The sequence below is a fragment of the Heterocephalus glaber genome, unplaced genomic scaffold (assembly GCF_053883595.1).
Source record: "Heterocephalus glaber isolate CG9 unplaced genomic scaffold, H.glaber_assembly_v1.0 deba00001760, whole genome shotgun sequence".
Taxonomy (NCBI): Eukaryota; Metazoa; Chordata; class Mammalia; order Rodentia; family Bathyergidae; genus Heterocephalus; species Heterocephalus glaber.
The window spans coordinates 1,147,191-1,164,005 of NW_028258457.1; the positions used below are offsets into that span (position 1 = coordinate 1,147,191).

General features: G+C 53.1%; 2 protein-coding genes across 17 annotated transcripts in view; one reads left to right on the plus strand and one right to left on the minus strand.

Moving 5' to 3' along the window:
• Positions 1 to 15,674, minus strand: Brme1 (break repair meiotic recombinase recruitment factor 1). 11 transcript variants are annotated; one of them, XR_002391643.2, is made up of 11 exons: positions 15,530 to 15,674; positions 15,129 to 15,191; positions 14,682 to 14,733; positions 9,828 to 10,002; positions 8,710 to 8,785; positions 8,400 to 8,504; positions 5,578 to 6,762; positions 2,249 to 2,346; positions 1,484 to 1,578; positions 753 to 809; positions 374 to 501 (listed from the first exon to the last, which is right to left on the minus strand). XR_002391643.2 is itself a non-coding variant. In XM_087201404.1 (10 exons), exons 1-10 carry the CDS (start codon positions 15,542 to 15,544, stop codon positions 366 to 368), a joined length of 1,959 nt encoding a protein of 652 aa, XP_087057530.1. In that variant the 5' UTR covers positions 15,545 to 15,548; the 3' UTR covers positions 1 to 365. The 11 variants fall into 11 exon arrangements, 9 of the variants coding, with proteins under 9 accessions (XP_087057530.1, XP_087057529.1, XP_012923854.1 ...); XR_002391642.2 differs by having other exon boundaries at positions 1,484 to 1,581; XM_087201404.1 differs by lacking the exon at positions 1,484 to 1,578 and having other exon boundaries at positions 1 to 501; positions 15,129 to 15,188; positions 15,530 to 15,548.
• Cc2d1a (coiled-coil and C2 domain containing 1A) overlaps positions 15,569 to 16,815 on the plus strand; it is a 15,955-nt gene continuing 14,708 nt past the window's right edge. For 4 of the 6 annotated variants that reach the window (XM_004872452.4, XM_004872453.4, XM_004872454.4 and 1 more), the window contains exon 1: positions 15,754 to 15,933. In XM_004872452.4, coding sequence (XP_004872509.1) covers positions 15,874 to 15,933 — 60 coding nt within the window. In that variant the 5' untranslated portion in view covers positions 15,754 to 15,873. Of the gene's footprint in view, positions 15,661 to 15,753; positions 15,934 to 16,815 lie in introns of those variants that run through there. The other 2 variants (XM_004872455.4, XM_087201398.1) reach the window with 2 other exon arrangements.

The window sequence follows — 16,815 nt, forward strand, 5'->3', positions numbered from 1 at the left end:
TGACAGTGTCACTTTTTATTACTGGTCTTCCTGGAAGAAATAAAATGGAAAGTGGCAGACAGGAAGATACAATCAACAAAGAGGACCCTGTGCTCCTCCAGGAGAGAAATTCCAAATCTAACCTTTAACAAATTAGATAAACCTCAGATTCAAGAGTCACTGACTTTATGGAGTGCTCACTGTCTCTGTGGGGCTTCAGGGTGTTGCCTACACATGCCCCCCACAGGAGACCCCACCCCACCTGGGGCTGTGTGTCCTTGCAAGGCGAATTTCCAGCTGATGGGGAGGTTGCTAGGAACCCCTGGAGCATCTTGGAAACAAAACACTAGGTGGGAGCAGACAGAAGAACAGGGTGGCAGAGAGACTTACAGATCCCTCCAGGGCTGTTCACCCCGGGACACGGCCCCAGCCCCCTTTGGTGGCCAGGGCAAAGGCCGGGCCTTTCTGGAGCTAAGGCGCTTGAAGGCTTCTAGGTCACGGTGGGCGCTCATAATCAGCCGGCTGTGGGGACATAACATGCACATGCTGTCAGGCAGGTCGGTCACCGAGGCCTCCACATGCACACCACCACTGCCCATGCACGTGATCTCCCGTTACCCAACCACTGTCTAGTTCTGTAAGGGAGCTCCTGACCCTTGATGCCCACATGCAGGAGTCCTTCCTCAGTTTCTCCATGAACCCCTGGGCCTTCCCACCTGCCTCCAGGGCTCTATGCTCTCTGCTGCACCCTGTGGACCAAGCCCAGCCCTTACTTCAGGTTCGACAGCTCCACAATGAGGCCGTGCACCGTGTCTGAGGCGTCTTCTATCCTGAGGGAGGGAAGGGAGCAAGCTGGCCTCCCACCACTGCCAGGGTTTCCCCAACCTGAGCCCTCATGCTTTTCAGATGTGGGATTTGCCAACCCCCAAGGCCAGAGCTCATCGAGAATCCACAGCTCCCCACTGCTCTGGCCCCTCCAGACCCCTCAGCTCCTATCCCTGCAGCCCACCCTCCACATACCACCAGGGGCTGGGAGGGCCAAACTGGCATCACCCGCCCACACTGCAGGGACCCATCCCCTCTCGCCACAACTACTCCACATAGCCTCCTCTTCACATTCTGCCCCTTGGCTGCTGAGGCCTTGCTTATCGTGGCTGGATTTTAACCTCTCCCCCACCAGCTGCTGTCGTCATGCCTCTGCTGCATCATGGGTCAGGTGGCCCAGTCAGCTGCCCTTGTGCAGACTGGTGGTCCTTACAGAGATCTTGGTTCTGCCACACCCAGCCTGGTCACCAAGAGGCACTGGCTGCCCCGGGGCTAGGCCACATGCGTGTTCTGTTCCGCCTCAGCCACCTGTCAGGCCCTAAGCTTTTCCCTCCCCAGGGCTCCTGGACATGCAAGGCCAGCAGAGTGGCACAAAGAGGCTGCTGGGAGAATGAGATGTGACATCAGCCCATTCTGCTCAGATGTGGAGGAACCACTGTGCCCAAACTGCCTGCTGCACCTGAAAGCTGCGTGGAAGTGTTCCAGGGACAGAATGGCACCACGGGAACTAGGTGCAGAGTGGACAAGGGCAGGGGCTGGGGTGTGGCTGCTCTGCTGCTGTGGAGAGGAAGAAAAAGAGAAGGGGAAGGGTACAAAGGAGGCCAAGGCTGTGCCCCAACCCCTGCTCCACACTGGCCAGAAGGAAAAAAGAAACCTGGCCATGAATAATTGATAAGTAGGGCAGGTTCAAGTGCACGCAATGGGGAGGATGCTGCCAGTCCTGTGCTGGCCCCAGTGGCAGAGTCGGGGGGGGGCAGATGGGGGGGGGGGCGCACCATGGAGACTGTTGGGCCAGGAAGGCATGCACGTGCATGCGCAGAGATGGAGAGAGGAGGGGCCCACTGCTGTGTACAGCCAGCAGCCAGGACAGGTGATAGGTCAGGTCAGGGTCACTGGAACGCCTGCCCAGGGCCAGAGCTGAGTGCGGCCCCAAGTTACCTCAGCCTACAGCATTGGCACTATCTCCCTTCCTGCTTCATAGGGTTCAGAGATAGCACAGGCCTTCTTCTTAGGACTCCCCCTCTTCCCAGAACCACCCGCAGGTGGGGGGCCGCGTCCTGGGCACTGGGGCTCTTGGTCTGGGTACAGATTGCTGGTTACCTGTCCCCACTCTGGGGCACAGGAGGTCTTGGGCAGTTGGAAATCCAGGCTCTGCTGCTCTGTTGGATGAGGACTGGGAAGCCAGCAGGGAGAACTAGGGCGCATGCTCCCACCCCACGCCTACCTTGGCTGGGCCTCCACCACTGGGACTCGGTTTCCCCCACCAGCACTGAGGCTGGGGCAAGGCCAACAGAGGCCTGACTCATTCTCTGTGGAAGCATCCTAGAGGGAGAGAGCACAAGGGGTGAGTGGCCTAGCTGGGCCAGAGAGGAAGCTCAGGCAACAGAGGCGGCAGTCTTTGCCTTAGCTGCACTGGGGACACAGAGGCGGACACAGGGGACCTGCGACAGCTAGGCCAGCTGCTCCACTTCTCTTGAGGTCTGGCCCAGGCCTTGGGCCCTGTCCTCCAAATTGGCGTACACTGATGGGAGTGGGGACTCATTGAGTTCTGAGTCCCTAAAGACTGCTGTGGGGCCTGTTATCACCTTTTTTTGGTAACACAGTAGTGGGGATTGAAGCAAGGGCTTTCCCTCAGAGCTACACCTCCAGCCCTTTTTTTTTTTGGTACTGGGGAATCAAACTCAGGACCTTGCGTTTCTGAGGCTGGTGGTGGAACCACTGAGCTAAATCTCCAGCCCTCCTCCAGCCCTTTAAAAAAAAAACAAAAAAAAACACTTAAAAAAAATTTTTTTTTCCAGTACCGGGGATCAAAGTCAGGACCTTGAGGAAGGCGTGGCACCACTGAGCCAAATCCCTGGCCCTCTTTTTTTAAAATTTTGAGACAAGATCTCACTGTTACTAAGTTACCTGGGCTGGGCTAGAACTTGATTCTCCTGCCTCAGCCTCCCACAGTACAACCATGCCTGGCAAGGGGCCTGTTCTGAAGATGTCCTTGAACACAGCCACTGACTAGGCTACGGGATGAAGAGACTGTGAACCCAAGGTAACTAACATGGGGGTGCCTGCGTGCCCTGGGGGATACCCCACATGCTCCGGGGCTCACAACCAGGAGGGCGGAGGCCTGGGTGCTGCTGCAGCCCAGGAGAAGTCCCCAAGCAGAAAAAGATCTGTCCCCAAATGCCAGTGTGCAGGAAAGACTGGGACCCGATGGGGGGCCACTCTGTGCTTGCACATACAGCCCCATGTCCCATATCCAGTGACTGTGGCTGTGACACTGAAAGTGCCAAGGACCCTGGCTATAGATGACCAGTGGGTAACAAGGACCCAGGAGGGACCTGGGAATCAGCTTTCCTTTCAGTGCTAGGGATGGAACGCGGGGTCTCATTTGCACCTGCAGAGTGCTGATCACCTTGTGCATAACTAAGGGTGTGCATGGAGCAGCAGGACACAGCACCAGACTACTGTGAGGAGGTCGTGGTGGTCTGAATGGGGAATGGGTGACTGCATGGTGACACCATGGTGAGGTCACTCACTGTCTGCTTCAGGTGCATTCAAAAGAGTCCCTGCAGCCTTCCCTTCCCACAGGAACCTGCTCGTTGGCTAGGTTGCCCAGACTTGCTCAGGAACACCCAGTGTTAAGCGAGCAGGTGCAGGCACCATGCTGGCTGGGGCTGCCAGTGGGGTCTGACCACTCGACTGTCTGCCTCGGCCCACACTGGCCTGGCTGGTTTTCTTTCTTTCTCTCTTTTCATCCTCCCTCCCTTCCTTTTTCTGCAGTGCTGGGATGGAACCTGGGACCTCACATGTGCTAGGCAAGTGCCCCAGTTCCTAGCTGGCTGTTTCTTCAGAGGTGCGCAGGATGAAACTGTTTGCCTTCGTGAAACTGTGGGACTGTGCCTTAGGAAAACCTCTCTAGGAGAAGGAATGACAGTATACACAAAGCTCCCAATGAGGCCACACTCGGGAATGGGGATGTTGTGAATGCCCAGAATCTGTTCACTGCTGTCACAAAGCAGGCACTCCATAATATGCATGCAAGCCAGGCACAGTGGCGCACACCTGTCATCCCACCAGTCTGGGAGGCTGAGGCAGGAGGGTTGCAAGCTTAATTTAAGCCCAGCCTGGAAACTTAGTGACTTAGCAAGACCCTGTCTCAAAATAAAAAATTAAAAAAGAGCTGGGCATGTAGTTCAGTGTGAAGGCCCCGGGTTCAATTCCCAGAACCATCAAAATAATAGTAATATTCACTGAATGAATTTTTTAAAAGCATCTCAACCAGCAGGCTGGGGGTGTAGCTCAGTGGCAGAGCACTTGCCTAGCATGTGTGAGGTCCTGGGTTTCAGCCACAGCTCTGTAATAAGTAAAAAAATAGCCTTGACAGGGACAGCCAGTATACAGCCAGAGAGACAGTGGCCAATGTCTGGAAGCATTGGGCTCGTGTTCCAGGATGGGTGGCTGAGGCCACCAGGAGCAGCCAATTTGGGACAGCCAGCCAGCCGCCTCCCCTTGGGCAGGCACTCTTTCCATGCCACCCACTTGTGGGAAGGCCACCTCTACCTCCCAGGGCACAGCAGGAATCCTCTCCTGGGCTCAGGTGTGCCAACAGCCAGGTGTGTCACACATTGGCCCAGGGGACAGGGCTGTCATTAGGCTGCCACCTGCCCTGACAGGTGAAGCAAGTGCCTGGCACAGACTCAGTGGCCAGGGCAGACAGCGTCCAGGCAGCCTCTGAAGGAAGCAAGGCCCTTTCCGATGTTGGCAGAGAAACACAATTACTTCTGTGTGCCCATCAAAGAATCATCTCAGGCCCCCAACTGAACCTGAAGCAGGGTGAAGGGTCTGTGTGTGGGAAGCACTGGGGAGGGAGCCCAGGGCCACAGGCATTCAAGACACCCACTCTATCACTGAGCAACACCCCAACCCCTTTATTATTTTATTTTGATACAGGGTCTCACGAAGTTGCTCAGGAGGGACATGAACTCATGATCCTCTTGCCTCAGCTTCCCAAAGTACTAGGATGACAGGCCTGCATTTCCATGTCCAGATAGGGGACAAAGCCTCTTCCAGGTTAGGAATGAAGTCCCCTCCCCAGGCCAGCTGTGAGACTAGCTTGCTTCTTCAGGTCACCTTGTTAGTCTCCTCCCCTCAATATTTCTTGAGGAGCCTGGAGCCAGAGAGTAGGAAGGTGCAGCAGGTGGGCACAAAGTTGCCAGGTGCTGGCACCCTCAGGGGCTCTGGTTTTGGCAGGGGAGGCCTCAGAGTGGCAAAGTCATCTGTTACTATCCGGGGCCCCTTGGCAGCCATACATTTTGGACCCTTTACAGAAAGGCAGCTGTGTCCTTTCTGGAAAAACAGATGGAACACCCACCAAAGCTGTAACTCACCCAGGTGCAGTAGCACGCACCTGTCATCCCAGCCACTTGTGTGTAGGATCCCTGGATTGCCACATGTGAGCCCCATCTTTCCTACACAGTGGGCAGCATAGGGACAGGGCTCACAGCTGTTTGGCACCTGCTGTGGGATGGTCCATCATTGCTACAGGGAAGCTCTTACCTGCTCAAGTGGGGCTTCCAAATCAGGGGCATCCAGGGCATCCCGAAGCTGGCTGTCGGGCAGGAAGTCAAGCTCCATGGTCAAGGACTCTGGCCACCCGGCCTGACTCAAAGAGTCCAGAGAGTGCTGGAGTGGGCCTGGTGGGTCTGTGGGGGCTTCCAGGCTGCCCTGTTGGGCCCTGGCCTCCCAGAGAGGGCCATTGGTAGCAGCCCTGTGCTCCGGAGGACATAAGGCACAGAGGGCCAGGCTGAGCCCAGTGCAGCCTCCTTCAAGGCACTGACTGCCTGACTCTGCTACTTGTCTGTCTCCAAGCTGTGCCAATGAAGGCAGGACATGGGCAGCAGGGCCAGGCTGATGAACGCCTGGGCCCACATCTGGCACTGGGTTGCCAGGGTTTTTAGCATCTCGTGTAGGCTCTTGGTTTCCCAGAACCACAGCCCAAAAGGCTTCAGGGTTCCTTAGGGTGTCACTGGGGGGCTCATGTTCTGGCTCTGCCTCCCCCCTGTCCCCTGTGGTCTCCTCAGCCAGAGACCTGCAGCCCTGCAGGGTGTGCTTTCCAGGAGAGGCAGGAGGCTGGGTGTCAGGCTGCACACCTGGCCCGGCCACCCTCAGGGTCCTCTGTTCTGTCTCAGGGGCATCTGTGCTCGTGTTCTCCATGACAGCACTCCCCAGGCAGGCACATACTGGGCCACCACAGCTGCACTCTGCCTGCCTGCCTGCCCCTGTGGGTGTCTCTCTGGGGTCTGGGAGGTCCTGTGGTGTAGGGAAGGTCTTCACGCACAGTGTGGCCAAGGTGGGAGCGGACACAAGGCCGTTGGTGATGCCACCTCCTTCTTCTGGGGTCCCATTCTGGGCACCTCCCTCCTGGGGAGCTCCTCGTGCTGGCTTCATCCCTTCAGCACCACTGCAGGGATGATTCCTTTTGGGGGCAAGATCATTTGGCACCTGAGACCTCTCAGGCCCACTGCTCCACAGGTTCCCGCCATCTGATGTGCTGGTCCCTTGCTCTGACACTGGGTCCTGGCTGGCCATCTCTGAGTTACAGGATCCTGTCCCTTCTCCGGGCACAGGTGTCCCGGGTTTCTGGCCGCTCTGCTCCAAGTGGGGGTTATCTGCTGGCATCTGAGCTCTTGGTCCCAGGGATCCCTCCAGCTGCCATGGGGCACTGGGGTTGGGCAGGGCTTCCTGTGCAGAGAGAGAAACTCAGTCCTGGGGCCTCTAGCATAAGTCCTCTGAATGCTTCTCTGGCTGGTACCTCACCTGTCCCAAGACGAAGACCCTGTACCACACTATGCACCTCCAAGGGCACCAGCACCAGCACTCAGCAGAGCTCTGAGCTGCTGCTGGAGGAGGAACCAGAAGTGGAAATGGATGTACTGAAACTCTCCTGCCACCAGGTTCTACTCCTTTTGGGCACCAAGCACTTTGGCAAGATCGGGGATGCAAAAATCCAGGTGGTGGGGGCTCGAGGTGCAGCTCAGTGGTAGAGGAAACATTTCCATCCCCAGAACCATTAGATAAGTAAATAGCAATCACATGTTGAGATGATGGAAATACCAATTTAAATAAAATAAACCACTAAAAAAAATAACTGAGCCAGGTGGGGTGTAACCCCAACTACTTAAGAGGCTAAGGCAGGAGGATTGTAAATTCAAGGTTAGCTTGGGCAATTTAGCGGGACCCTGTCTCCAAATAAAAAATAAAAAAGGGCTAAGGTTGTAGCTCAGGGCTCCCTCAGTTCCATGTCCAGCACAGCCAAAAAAAAGTGGGGGGAGGAGAGGGCAGGAGACGGGAGGGAGGGTACACTGCTGGGATGCAGCTCAGGGATAAGGCGCTTGCCTAGCACACATGAGGCCCTAGGGTCCATCCTCACCTCAGCACAGCATAACATAAAATAAAAAAGAAAGAAACTGTGTTAAAATACACACAACATTTCCCTGTTAGTCTCTTCCACACAGCTTCAATTCTCGAACAAACATCCTCCTTTTGTTAAATTACACTTTTCTATTGTGTGATAGCTGCAGATTCATGTTGTGGTAAGAAGTGGTACAGATGCAGACCTCCTGGGGCCACCAGCCCAGATCTGTGTGGCCACTCCATGAGCTCCTCTTCCCCCTGGAGGGCTGCATCTCCATTACCACAGCCACCCCATGGACCTTGTCCAGCTTCACCTGTCCCCTCATGTGCCCTGCCCACCCTGCCTCTGACCCTGGCAACCACTCATCTGACCTCCACATTTTTTGTGTTACTAATGCTTTGTTGCTTTTTATTACTGAGTCCTGGCCCAGGGCACAGAAGAACCATGATTCATTTGACCGTGCACCCCTTGAAGGCTATCTGGGGTGTTCCCAGTGCATGGCATTACTGCCCACTCTCAGGGACATTGTGACCCCTGTAGTTCACAATGGCAAGGGCACCCAACTGGCACAAAGGCCCCTGAAAAGCAGAGGTCAGGGACAGAGTGATGGCTACCTTTCAGGGTTCTACTGTCCCCATGTGGGCTGCCAGAGCAGCATCCGGGGCACACTCCACAGGTGTCTGGACAACAGTGCACTGAAAATGGGGGACTCGGCCCTGGTGCAGTGATGCACACTGTAATCTCAGTGACTGGGGAGGCTGAGGCAGGAAGATCACAAGTTAGAGCCAGCCTGGGCAACTCAGAACTTGTCTCAAAATAAAACGAGCTGGGGGTGTAGGTCAGTGGTAGAGCTCTTCCCTATGTGCGTGAGGCCCCAGCCTGTTGCCACAGACAGCTAAGGTTAAACTGGGTGCAGAGGCTGCTTGTGCACGGGGCTCAGTGAGGCCCACGTTAGGGGTCTTACCAGGCTAACAGCCCTCCTCTCGGTATCCTCTTCCATTGTCTTTGCTTTTCTTGTCACTATTTTCCCGGGTTTTGCAAACTGAGGGACAAATCTCCCAAGTGAGGTCTGTGAATGGGACATGAGAACAAACCAGTAAGGATAAAGAAGAATGTCTCAGAAAAAGTAAGCCTGAGCCACTTCTCTCCTGCAGCCTCAGACACCTGCCTCAACCAGCTCCACCCTGCAGGCCAGCATCTGCCCTCAAAGGGTACACACAGAACCCATGCTTCCAGTGTCTCCCAGACACACAGCAGGCCATGGAGTAGCTCACCTGGGAATCGGGAAAGAAGGAGGCCTCTTTTTCTAGTTGCTCCAGGAGGGAGGCAGCTGCCGTCTCCTCAGAGAAGCTGGGTGGAGAAAGACACATAGAGAGGCATCTGGGTCCTCCTACACTGTCGCTTTGCATTTTTTGTTACTGTTATTACTTGTTTTTTGATACAGGGTCTTGCTATATATAGGTCAGGCTGGACTTGAACTCACTATGGAGCCCAGGCTGGCCTCAAATTCACAGCGATCCTCATGCCTCAGCCTCCCAAGTGCTAGGATCATAGGCATGCACCACGACACTCAGCTACTTCACCACACTCACCCCCTGGTTGGGGGTGGAGCTCATGCGTAGAGCACTTGCCCAGCACATCCTCTGGGTCCTATCCCAGCACCAAAAAACAAATAAACAAATACTTATGCCATGATTTGATGAGCTAATATTGATAAAGCACTTATTGTACATTGCCTGTTAAACACTGTATTTCTTTTCTCTTTTTTTGGAAAACGTAATTGTTTGTTTTTGTTTTTACGGTACCGGGGATTGAACTCAGGACCTTGTGCCTGTAAGGCAGGCACAGTGCCACTGAGTTAAATCCCTGGAAAACTGGGAACTGAACTCAGGGCCTTCACACTGAGCTCTATCTTGGCTCTTTTTTATGGTTTTCATTTTTGTTTTTGTTTTTTTTGGTACCGGGGATCGAACTTGGGTCCTTGCGCTTGCGCAGCAGGCGGCAAAATCACTGAGCTAAATCCCCAGCCCTATGGTTCTCGTTTTGAGGCAGGGTCTCACCAAGTTGCTAAACTGTCTAGGCTGGCCCAAACCTGACAACTCTCCTGCCCCAGCCTTCCAGAGTGCTGGCATTATGGGGTTGCACCACCACAGCCAGGGGCTCATCCCTTTTTTTGTTAAGAATGCAAAAGGGTAGAGATTTGACCAGCAGAGTATCAAGTTGCACTCTGGAACCTTGAATAACTCAATGTTATCTGGGCCCATGGTTAAAATCACAATCTTTCTCCCAGTGAGGAAAGCCCAGAGTAGCAGGCCCATGGCCCTGAGCCCAGGAGGGCTGCACGGTGTTCACTATGGCATGGGAGGCCCACTGGGATGCCTAAACCACCCACCTGGAGACAGCTGGCCCTGGCTCCTGCCCGCTGAGCTCTGTAGGGGTAGTGGGTGTCGAGATGTCTTCTGACTCATTGGGGTGCTGCAAGGTGCCCAGCTTGGAACTTCGGGAGCCCCCGTTGGAGTCTCCAGGCCTTGGGTTCTTGGGAGGTTTGGGGGGATGGATTCCTTGGCCTGGTTTGGAGACAGAGATGAAGGGGTGGGGGTATGGGGTGCATGCTCTGCCATACAGGCTGATAGCCGGACAGGGCGGGGCCACTGGTGTGGCTGAGGAGGCATGATCCTCTCTGGCCTGGGACCCGCTCTAATGCTCATGTGGCAGCCGAGGGGAGATCTATTTACTTACATGGCCACAGACTTCAAGGCTCCTGACCTGTGCCAGGACTGAGCCAGAATCCCGAAGTGGCCAGGTGTGGCAAGAGGTGCATGGCAGGTATGATGAGAGGTGTCCTTGGCTTCTCTACAGTCTCGTCATCCCAGCCCTGGTTCTCCCCTAATCATGTCATGTTTTTTGGGGAAGACTTGGAGGTTTGGGATCAGCTCCTGTGTCCCTCGTGATCACAGGCTTCGTGCAAGGGGGGCTCCTCTTGCTCTCTTGCTCTAAGAGACATCGAGGAAACTGCTGGTGCTTCGGTGCACAGATGACCACAGAAATGGACACAGAAAACACCATCACCAGGTGCAGACAACACAAATCATGCATCATGTCTGTTTCCTGAGACACAAGCAGAACAGCCATACTGGGACAGCGGGACAGAGAGGTACAGGGCACAGAGGGGCTGCCTTGGCTGCCACTCAGTCCCTAGTATTCCTCAGTCCCTTGCCCACCACTGAAAAGCCTCAAGGTGGCTATTAGGGTCAGGGTATGGCTCAGTAGTGAGTGCTTGGCTAGTGTGTGCAGGGTCCTGGGTTCCATCAACAGGACTGCAAAAAAAGTAAAAATAAAATAAAGGGGGTTCTTTTTTTTTTGGCACTGGGTATTGAACTCAGGTCCTTGCGCTTGTGCAGCAGGCATCAAAACCACTGAGCTAAATCCCCGGCCCCAAAGGGGCTTCTTGATAGCTATTTGTTGAATGAAAGAAACCCTCTTATTCAGAAAATACAATCATGGTTGGCTTGGGAGATGCCCCTAGTCCTGGCTCAACCTACTCCTGTGTTCAAGAACAAATTGGGAGGGGATAGTGGGGGTTGACACATGCCTGTAATCCTAGAACTCAGGAGGCTGAGGCAGGATGATAACCATGAGTTTGAAGCCAGCCTGGGCTCCATAGTGAGTTTAAGGCCAGCCTGAACTACATAGTGAGACCCTGTCTCAACTTGTGTTTTTTTTTCTTTTTGGATTTTTGAGACAGGGTCTCACTATGTAGCCCAGGCTGGCCTTGATCTTGCAGCAATCCTCTGGCCTCAGCCTCCCAAGTGCTGGGATTACAGGCATGCACCACCATGCCCAACAATTTGTGTAGGTTTCAATGAAACTTCGAGGTAAAGAAGCTCTGATACCATCTTACAGAAGAAGGCTGAGGTCACAGAACCAAGGCTGGGCTCCATTTCAATGCCACACCCACAGATTGAAGAGTCCCGGCGCATTTATGGAGTACCTGCTGTGGACTGGGCTTCTGACTAGGCAGGGGGAAAAAAAGACGAATAATCCAAGACAGTGACTTCCTGGGGTTCAGTCTAAGAAATTCTTAGATTCTGTCCAACCTTAGCCTTGTATGAACTTAAAACATCTGTGTGTTTGTGTGTGCACTGAGATAGAACCAGGCTCTCACACATGCTAGGTAAGCACTCTACCACTGTGCTATACTCCCAAAGCCCTTTTTATTTATTTTGAGACAGGGTCTCACTAAGTTGGCCAGGATGGCCTCAAACTTCCGATCCTACTGCCTCAGCCTCTGGAGTAGCAGGGATGGCAGCTGAGCTATACCTCCAGCCCTTGGTCATTTCCAATTCTGACTGCTCCGTTCCTGTGTGCCCACTTAGAACTGTCCCCAACCAGTGACTACTTGGCTAGTTGTCTTCATGAGAAGCATCTTCCTTCCCCCTAAAATGGACCTCGAGTGGCTCCAGGGCTGGAACCAAGGCTCCTGCACCCTTTATTTACCCTTGCTCTGCCTGACAGCCTACAGCCAACAAGCACTGTGCTCCCAGGCAGTGCTCCGTGGATCTTTTTTTTTTTTTTTTTTCCGGTGGTACCGGGGATCTGAACTCTAAACCTTTCACTTGCAAGGCAGGCGCCAGAACCACTGAGTTAAATCCCAGGCCCTTCTTATGCAACAGCTTTCCACCTGGTGGTCTGCTAGAAAAAGACAAAAAGAAAGGAGCAGCTCTGTTTACTTGGCTCCTTAAGATTGATCCCCAAACACTAGCTTGCTTGGCGGGTTAGGGTTAGGGTTAGGGTTAGGGTTGTTAGGGTTTTAGGGTTAGGGTCAGGGTCAGGGTCAGGGTCAGGGTTATTTGTATCAAATAAAAATATCGACACAGCAGAGTGCCCATTTCCTTCCTGTGATCTGTCCCCATAGGACTAATTTAGGGAAAAATAAGGCAGAACCTTGTGTTCAACACCAAAGGCTAAAGACAAGGAAGGAAAAGGCCTCCTTCTAGCCCATCTGTGGACCCACAGAGCGGTCAAGGGCCAGCCCACAATCCGCCAAGCTGGGGGCCTGCCGCCAAGAGAGGCCCCAGAAGACCTGTCATGAGTGGGCCTGGCTATCTCCAGCCCATCCTGCATCTCAGGCAGCCTGTTCCTCACCTCTGCACAAAACATGTTTAATCGGTTATTTCTTCTGTTCCATATCTTAGAGAAAACAGAAGCAGCACTTTAAATCCATTACTTGCTAAGTAAAGAAGTTATTTCTTTTTATTTATATATTAATTGGTACGTTTTAGGTATGCAATACATTTCCATTTATCATTGGGTGTTTGTACCTGAACATGATGTATCTTAGTTCTTATTTTTTCCCCATTACCTATGCACCCTTCACCCCCACCAACCTTCCCTATTTACATAGACTTTCTTTCCATTTTTTTTCTTTCTCATAATTTTTCCTTTCCTTTCTTCCCCTTCCCCTCCCACCACCCCTCCACCTTTGGACCTTTTCCTATTTCAAATTATCAATTATTAGTTTTAATCATTTTCATCCTTATTTACTTTCAGTTTCTCACACTAGAGATACTATTCAGTATTTACTCATGTGTGTCCTATTTATTTCACTTAAGAGTACGGCCTCGATATGCATCCATTTAGCTATAAATGACTCTAGTTTCTCATTTTTTATGGCTGAGTAATACTTCATTTTATAAAAAAACCACATCTTCTTTATCCAGTTTCCAGTTGATGGGCACCTGGGCTGTTTCCAAGCTTTAGCTATTACAAACTGTGCCACTATAAACATGGGTGCACATATATCGCTGTGGTATGATTCTTTTAATTCTTTTGGGAAGATTCCCAGGAGGGGAATAGCTGGATCAAATGGGACCTGGTTTTTTGAGGTATCTCCATACGGATTTCCACAGTGGTTGCACCAGTCTGCACTCCCACCAACAATGGAGAAGGGTTCCTTTCTCTCCACACCCCCGCCAGTAAAGAAATTATTTCTACTTCTTTAAGGCATTTAAATTACCTTAGAGGATGACATAGAGGGAAACCATTGAATCACCCTAGGAAATACTAGGTGTTCAAGATTTTTTTTGGCAGGGCTGGGGGTGGAATCCAGGGCCTTGCACATGCTAGGCAAGCACTCACCACTGAGCTGTAGCCTGGTCCTCAAGAAATTCTACACATACAGTACATTAACAAATAAAACTGATTGCGATACACTAACAAGTAAAAAATGCAAGGTGCAGATTACCGTATGTGAACATTCCATTTTCTGATAAAAACACTTGCTCTACATTTGACCAGCTCTCTGTGTAAATGGGTTCCTATCCACAGATGTACCCAACCACAGACAGAAAATATCTGGGGAAAAAATTACATCCACCCGATGGGGGTGGCACACACTGGGAATCCCAGCACTCTAGGAGGCGGAGGTAGGTGGATGCCAAGTTGAACTCCAGCCTAGGTAATTTAGGAACTTGAAATACTTTCTCAAGATAAAAAATAAAAATTGGCTAGGGAAGTACAAAGGCCCTGGAATCGATCCCCAATATTGCAAAAGAAAAAAAAAGTGAGCTGAGTTGGGATAAACAAAAATTTTTGGCTCTAGAATGAAACACTTAGCCACACAGCAGACTGCCTTGAAGCTCATCAAGATCTACTATAGGATGGTTCCTGCGAGTGTGCATCTGGGACCCCACCAGAGGCTGGTGAAAGAAAAACTTCCACTTTTCACTGCATGCCCTTGTCTATAATTTCTATTTTTTCTAGTAGCCTGTATTAAATCTTCATTTTGGGGGCCGGGGGATTTAGCTCAGTTGTTCCGCGGCCTGTCTCATGAGTGCAAGGACCCGAGTTCGATCACCGGTACCAAAAAAAAATAAAAATAAATAAATCTTCATTTTCTTTTAGGGACATTGAGGCAGTCATGTCAGCATTTCTACAACATATAAGCCCACATCCCTCCTATGAGCAGACACAGCAATAGATAAGCGCCGACCTAAGTCAGCTTGTGCCTGTCTTACTCAGGAAGGTGAGGCAGGAAGATCACTGGAGCCCAGAAGTTCAAGGCCAACCTGAGCCAGCATAGTGAGACCCTGTCTCTTTAAAAAATAACAATAAAAAAAGTACCAACTTGAGGCTAGGGGTCCAGCTCCATGATAAAGCCACTGCCTAAGCCTAAGAGAGGCCTCCAGTTCCATCCACATCATCAAAAAAAAGGAAAGAAAAAATGTCAACTTAAATAACCAAATACCTGCGGTCCGAAGTTTCTTCCTCTTACTCATTCTATCTCTCCCTGGAGAAATCTGAAAACAACAGAATCTCTATTACGAGAAGCAGTCCCTGTCCCTGTCAGCGGCCTTGGCTGAGGACAGAAGCATCACCTCCTGCGCCAGCTCCGTGTGGCTGCCCCCAGGGGTCAGTGGACCCAGGGACACAAGACAGGACACAGGGCACATCCCTCCATACTGTGGGCCACCCTGGGGACCCCGGCTCGGTTGCTGAGTCAGGGTGCAGGCCAGGGGATGACCCCTTCCCCAGGCTGGGGTGTCCTGGGTCCTTCTGGGGACATGTGAGGACTCCTTTTGAGAAGCTACTTGGGGACCTCAGGATCCACTGGGGGTGCCCGGGCCTTTGGGAGACGGGGGTCTCCAGTGGCTGGGTTCTTCCTGCCTTGGGGACCAGAGGAGCCCCAACCGACCTGGCCCACAGAAGTCGTCCAAGTCCCTCTGTCCTTAGCAGGAATGAGGTTTGCATGGATCTGCTGAGGAATAAGTCGCTTAAATTACTGTAAATTACTATTACTTTTTTCTTTCTTCCAGAAAATGGTAACACTGGTCCTCGAGGACCGTGGTGACCTCTAGAAGCCCATAACTGCGGACCCAGGTCCTAGTGACCAGCCCCACACTAACACTATGGCCACCGAAAAGTGCGGATTCCCCGGCCCAAAAGCCCAACCAAGGCCCGAGGCAGTGCGCGGCCACGCGCTGTGAGAATCTCGGAACACCTGGGCCCCTCACACCTACACGCAACCGGCCTCTTTTCCGCGCACCAGGACCTCCCGCCCCGCGCACGCGCAATACCAGGTCGGGCCGCTCACACCTGCGCATGCTCCATTTCCTTTTCGCGCAACCCTTGGCAGCGCCCGTCGCACCTCCACCAGGCGCATGCGCTCCCACGCACCGCCTGTCGGGAGATGTAGTTTCGACGAGGCGGGCCCGGCGAGTCCAAGGGTGGGTGGCGCGCTCCGGTGCGGCAGCGCCTAAAGGCCGAGACGGAAGTCGGGCGGCCGCCCCGGGAAACAAGGGCGCAGGGTTGACGGGCGCGGGACACTGAAGGGGGGCCCAGGACTCGGGAGGGGTGTGTGTGCGGCGACAGTCTCAGGGTGAAGAGGTAGGGCAAGGCCAGGCGCCGGGGGCCGGTGGTCCGGGCATCCAGGCTGGAAAATGCACAAGAGGAAGGGACCCCCGGGACCCCCAGGCCGAGGCGCCGCTGCCGCCCGCCAGGTGAGTGTGCGCCCTCACGGACCCACGGGGAGCTCCTCCCCACCCTCGTATACACGCTCGGGGAAGCCCCCCCCCCCCCCCGCGACGCCAAATCTCCGCCCCCTAAGTGAGCCTTGCTCCCCTAGGTGCGGCCAAGGGGTCCTGCCCGCCTCCCCAGCTCCTGGCGTCCCGCCCCCTTTCCAGGGCCACCTGTTGTCGCAGCAGCTACAGGAAGGGAATGGTAGCAATTAGACCCTTGGATTGGCAGGGCCAATTCCGATCTTATTCCCACTGTACACATGAAGACACTGAGCCTCAAGAGAGGTGAAGACATCAGCCCAAGGTCATAGGGATTAACAACCTGACCAGAGGAAATCCAAGCCTGCATCCATAAGCCCAGAGGACTGTGGCTCGGTTCCTTCCCTTGTAGCTTTGATGAAGGGAGCCTACAGTATAGCTTAGTGCTCAGATATGAGACTTATGTGTTCCCTCTTGGCCTTATCACCTTGGACACCTGACTACAATTTCACATAGTTCGACTTAATATTATCACATCATGAGGAAGGTAGATCAACACAGCCATGACCTACTTTCAACTTCTACATGTTGTTGGGGACTCTTAATTGCACTTGATGCCCCACCTTCCTGCTGGGCCACGGGCCATAGAGGGTGCTGGGAGGAAAAGCCCAAGTGTGCAGACTGGCTCTGGCTTAGGCAGGTGTGGGCCTGCTTTCCCCAGTGAATTTAGCTAGCAGTACATCTTAGGTGCAGGCTCCCAGTAGGGAGCTGAGTCTCTCTGCTTGCCTTTTGCCTCATTTAATCTGTGCCAAAGGGCCAGCCCCATGTTGGGGCACCTGTTGTATTCTTGGCTTGATCCAGCCTCCTGGCATTCCCCAGGGAAAC

Coding starts and splice junctions, on each gene's coding strand:
- Brme1 (XM_087201403.1), bottom strand. Junction 8,505..8,709: donor CCTTCTTTCCCGATTCCCAG/GTGAGCTACTCC, acceptor TCCCATTCACAG/ACCTCACTTGGGAGATTTGT. Junction 502..752: donor GTGGAGCTGTCGAACCTGAA/GTAAGGGCTGGG, acceptor ATGTCCCCACAG/CCGGCTGATTATGAGCGCCC.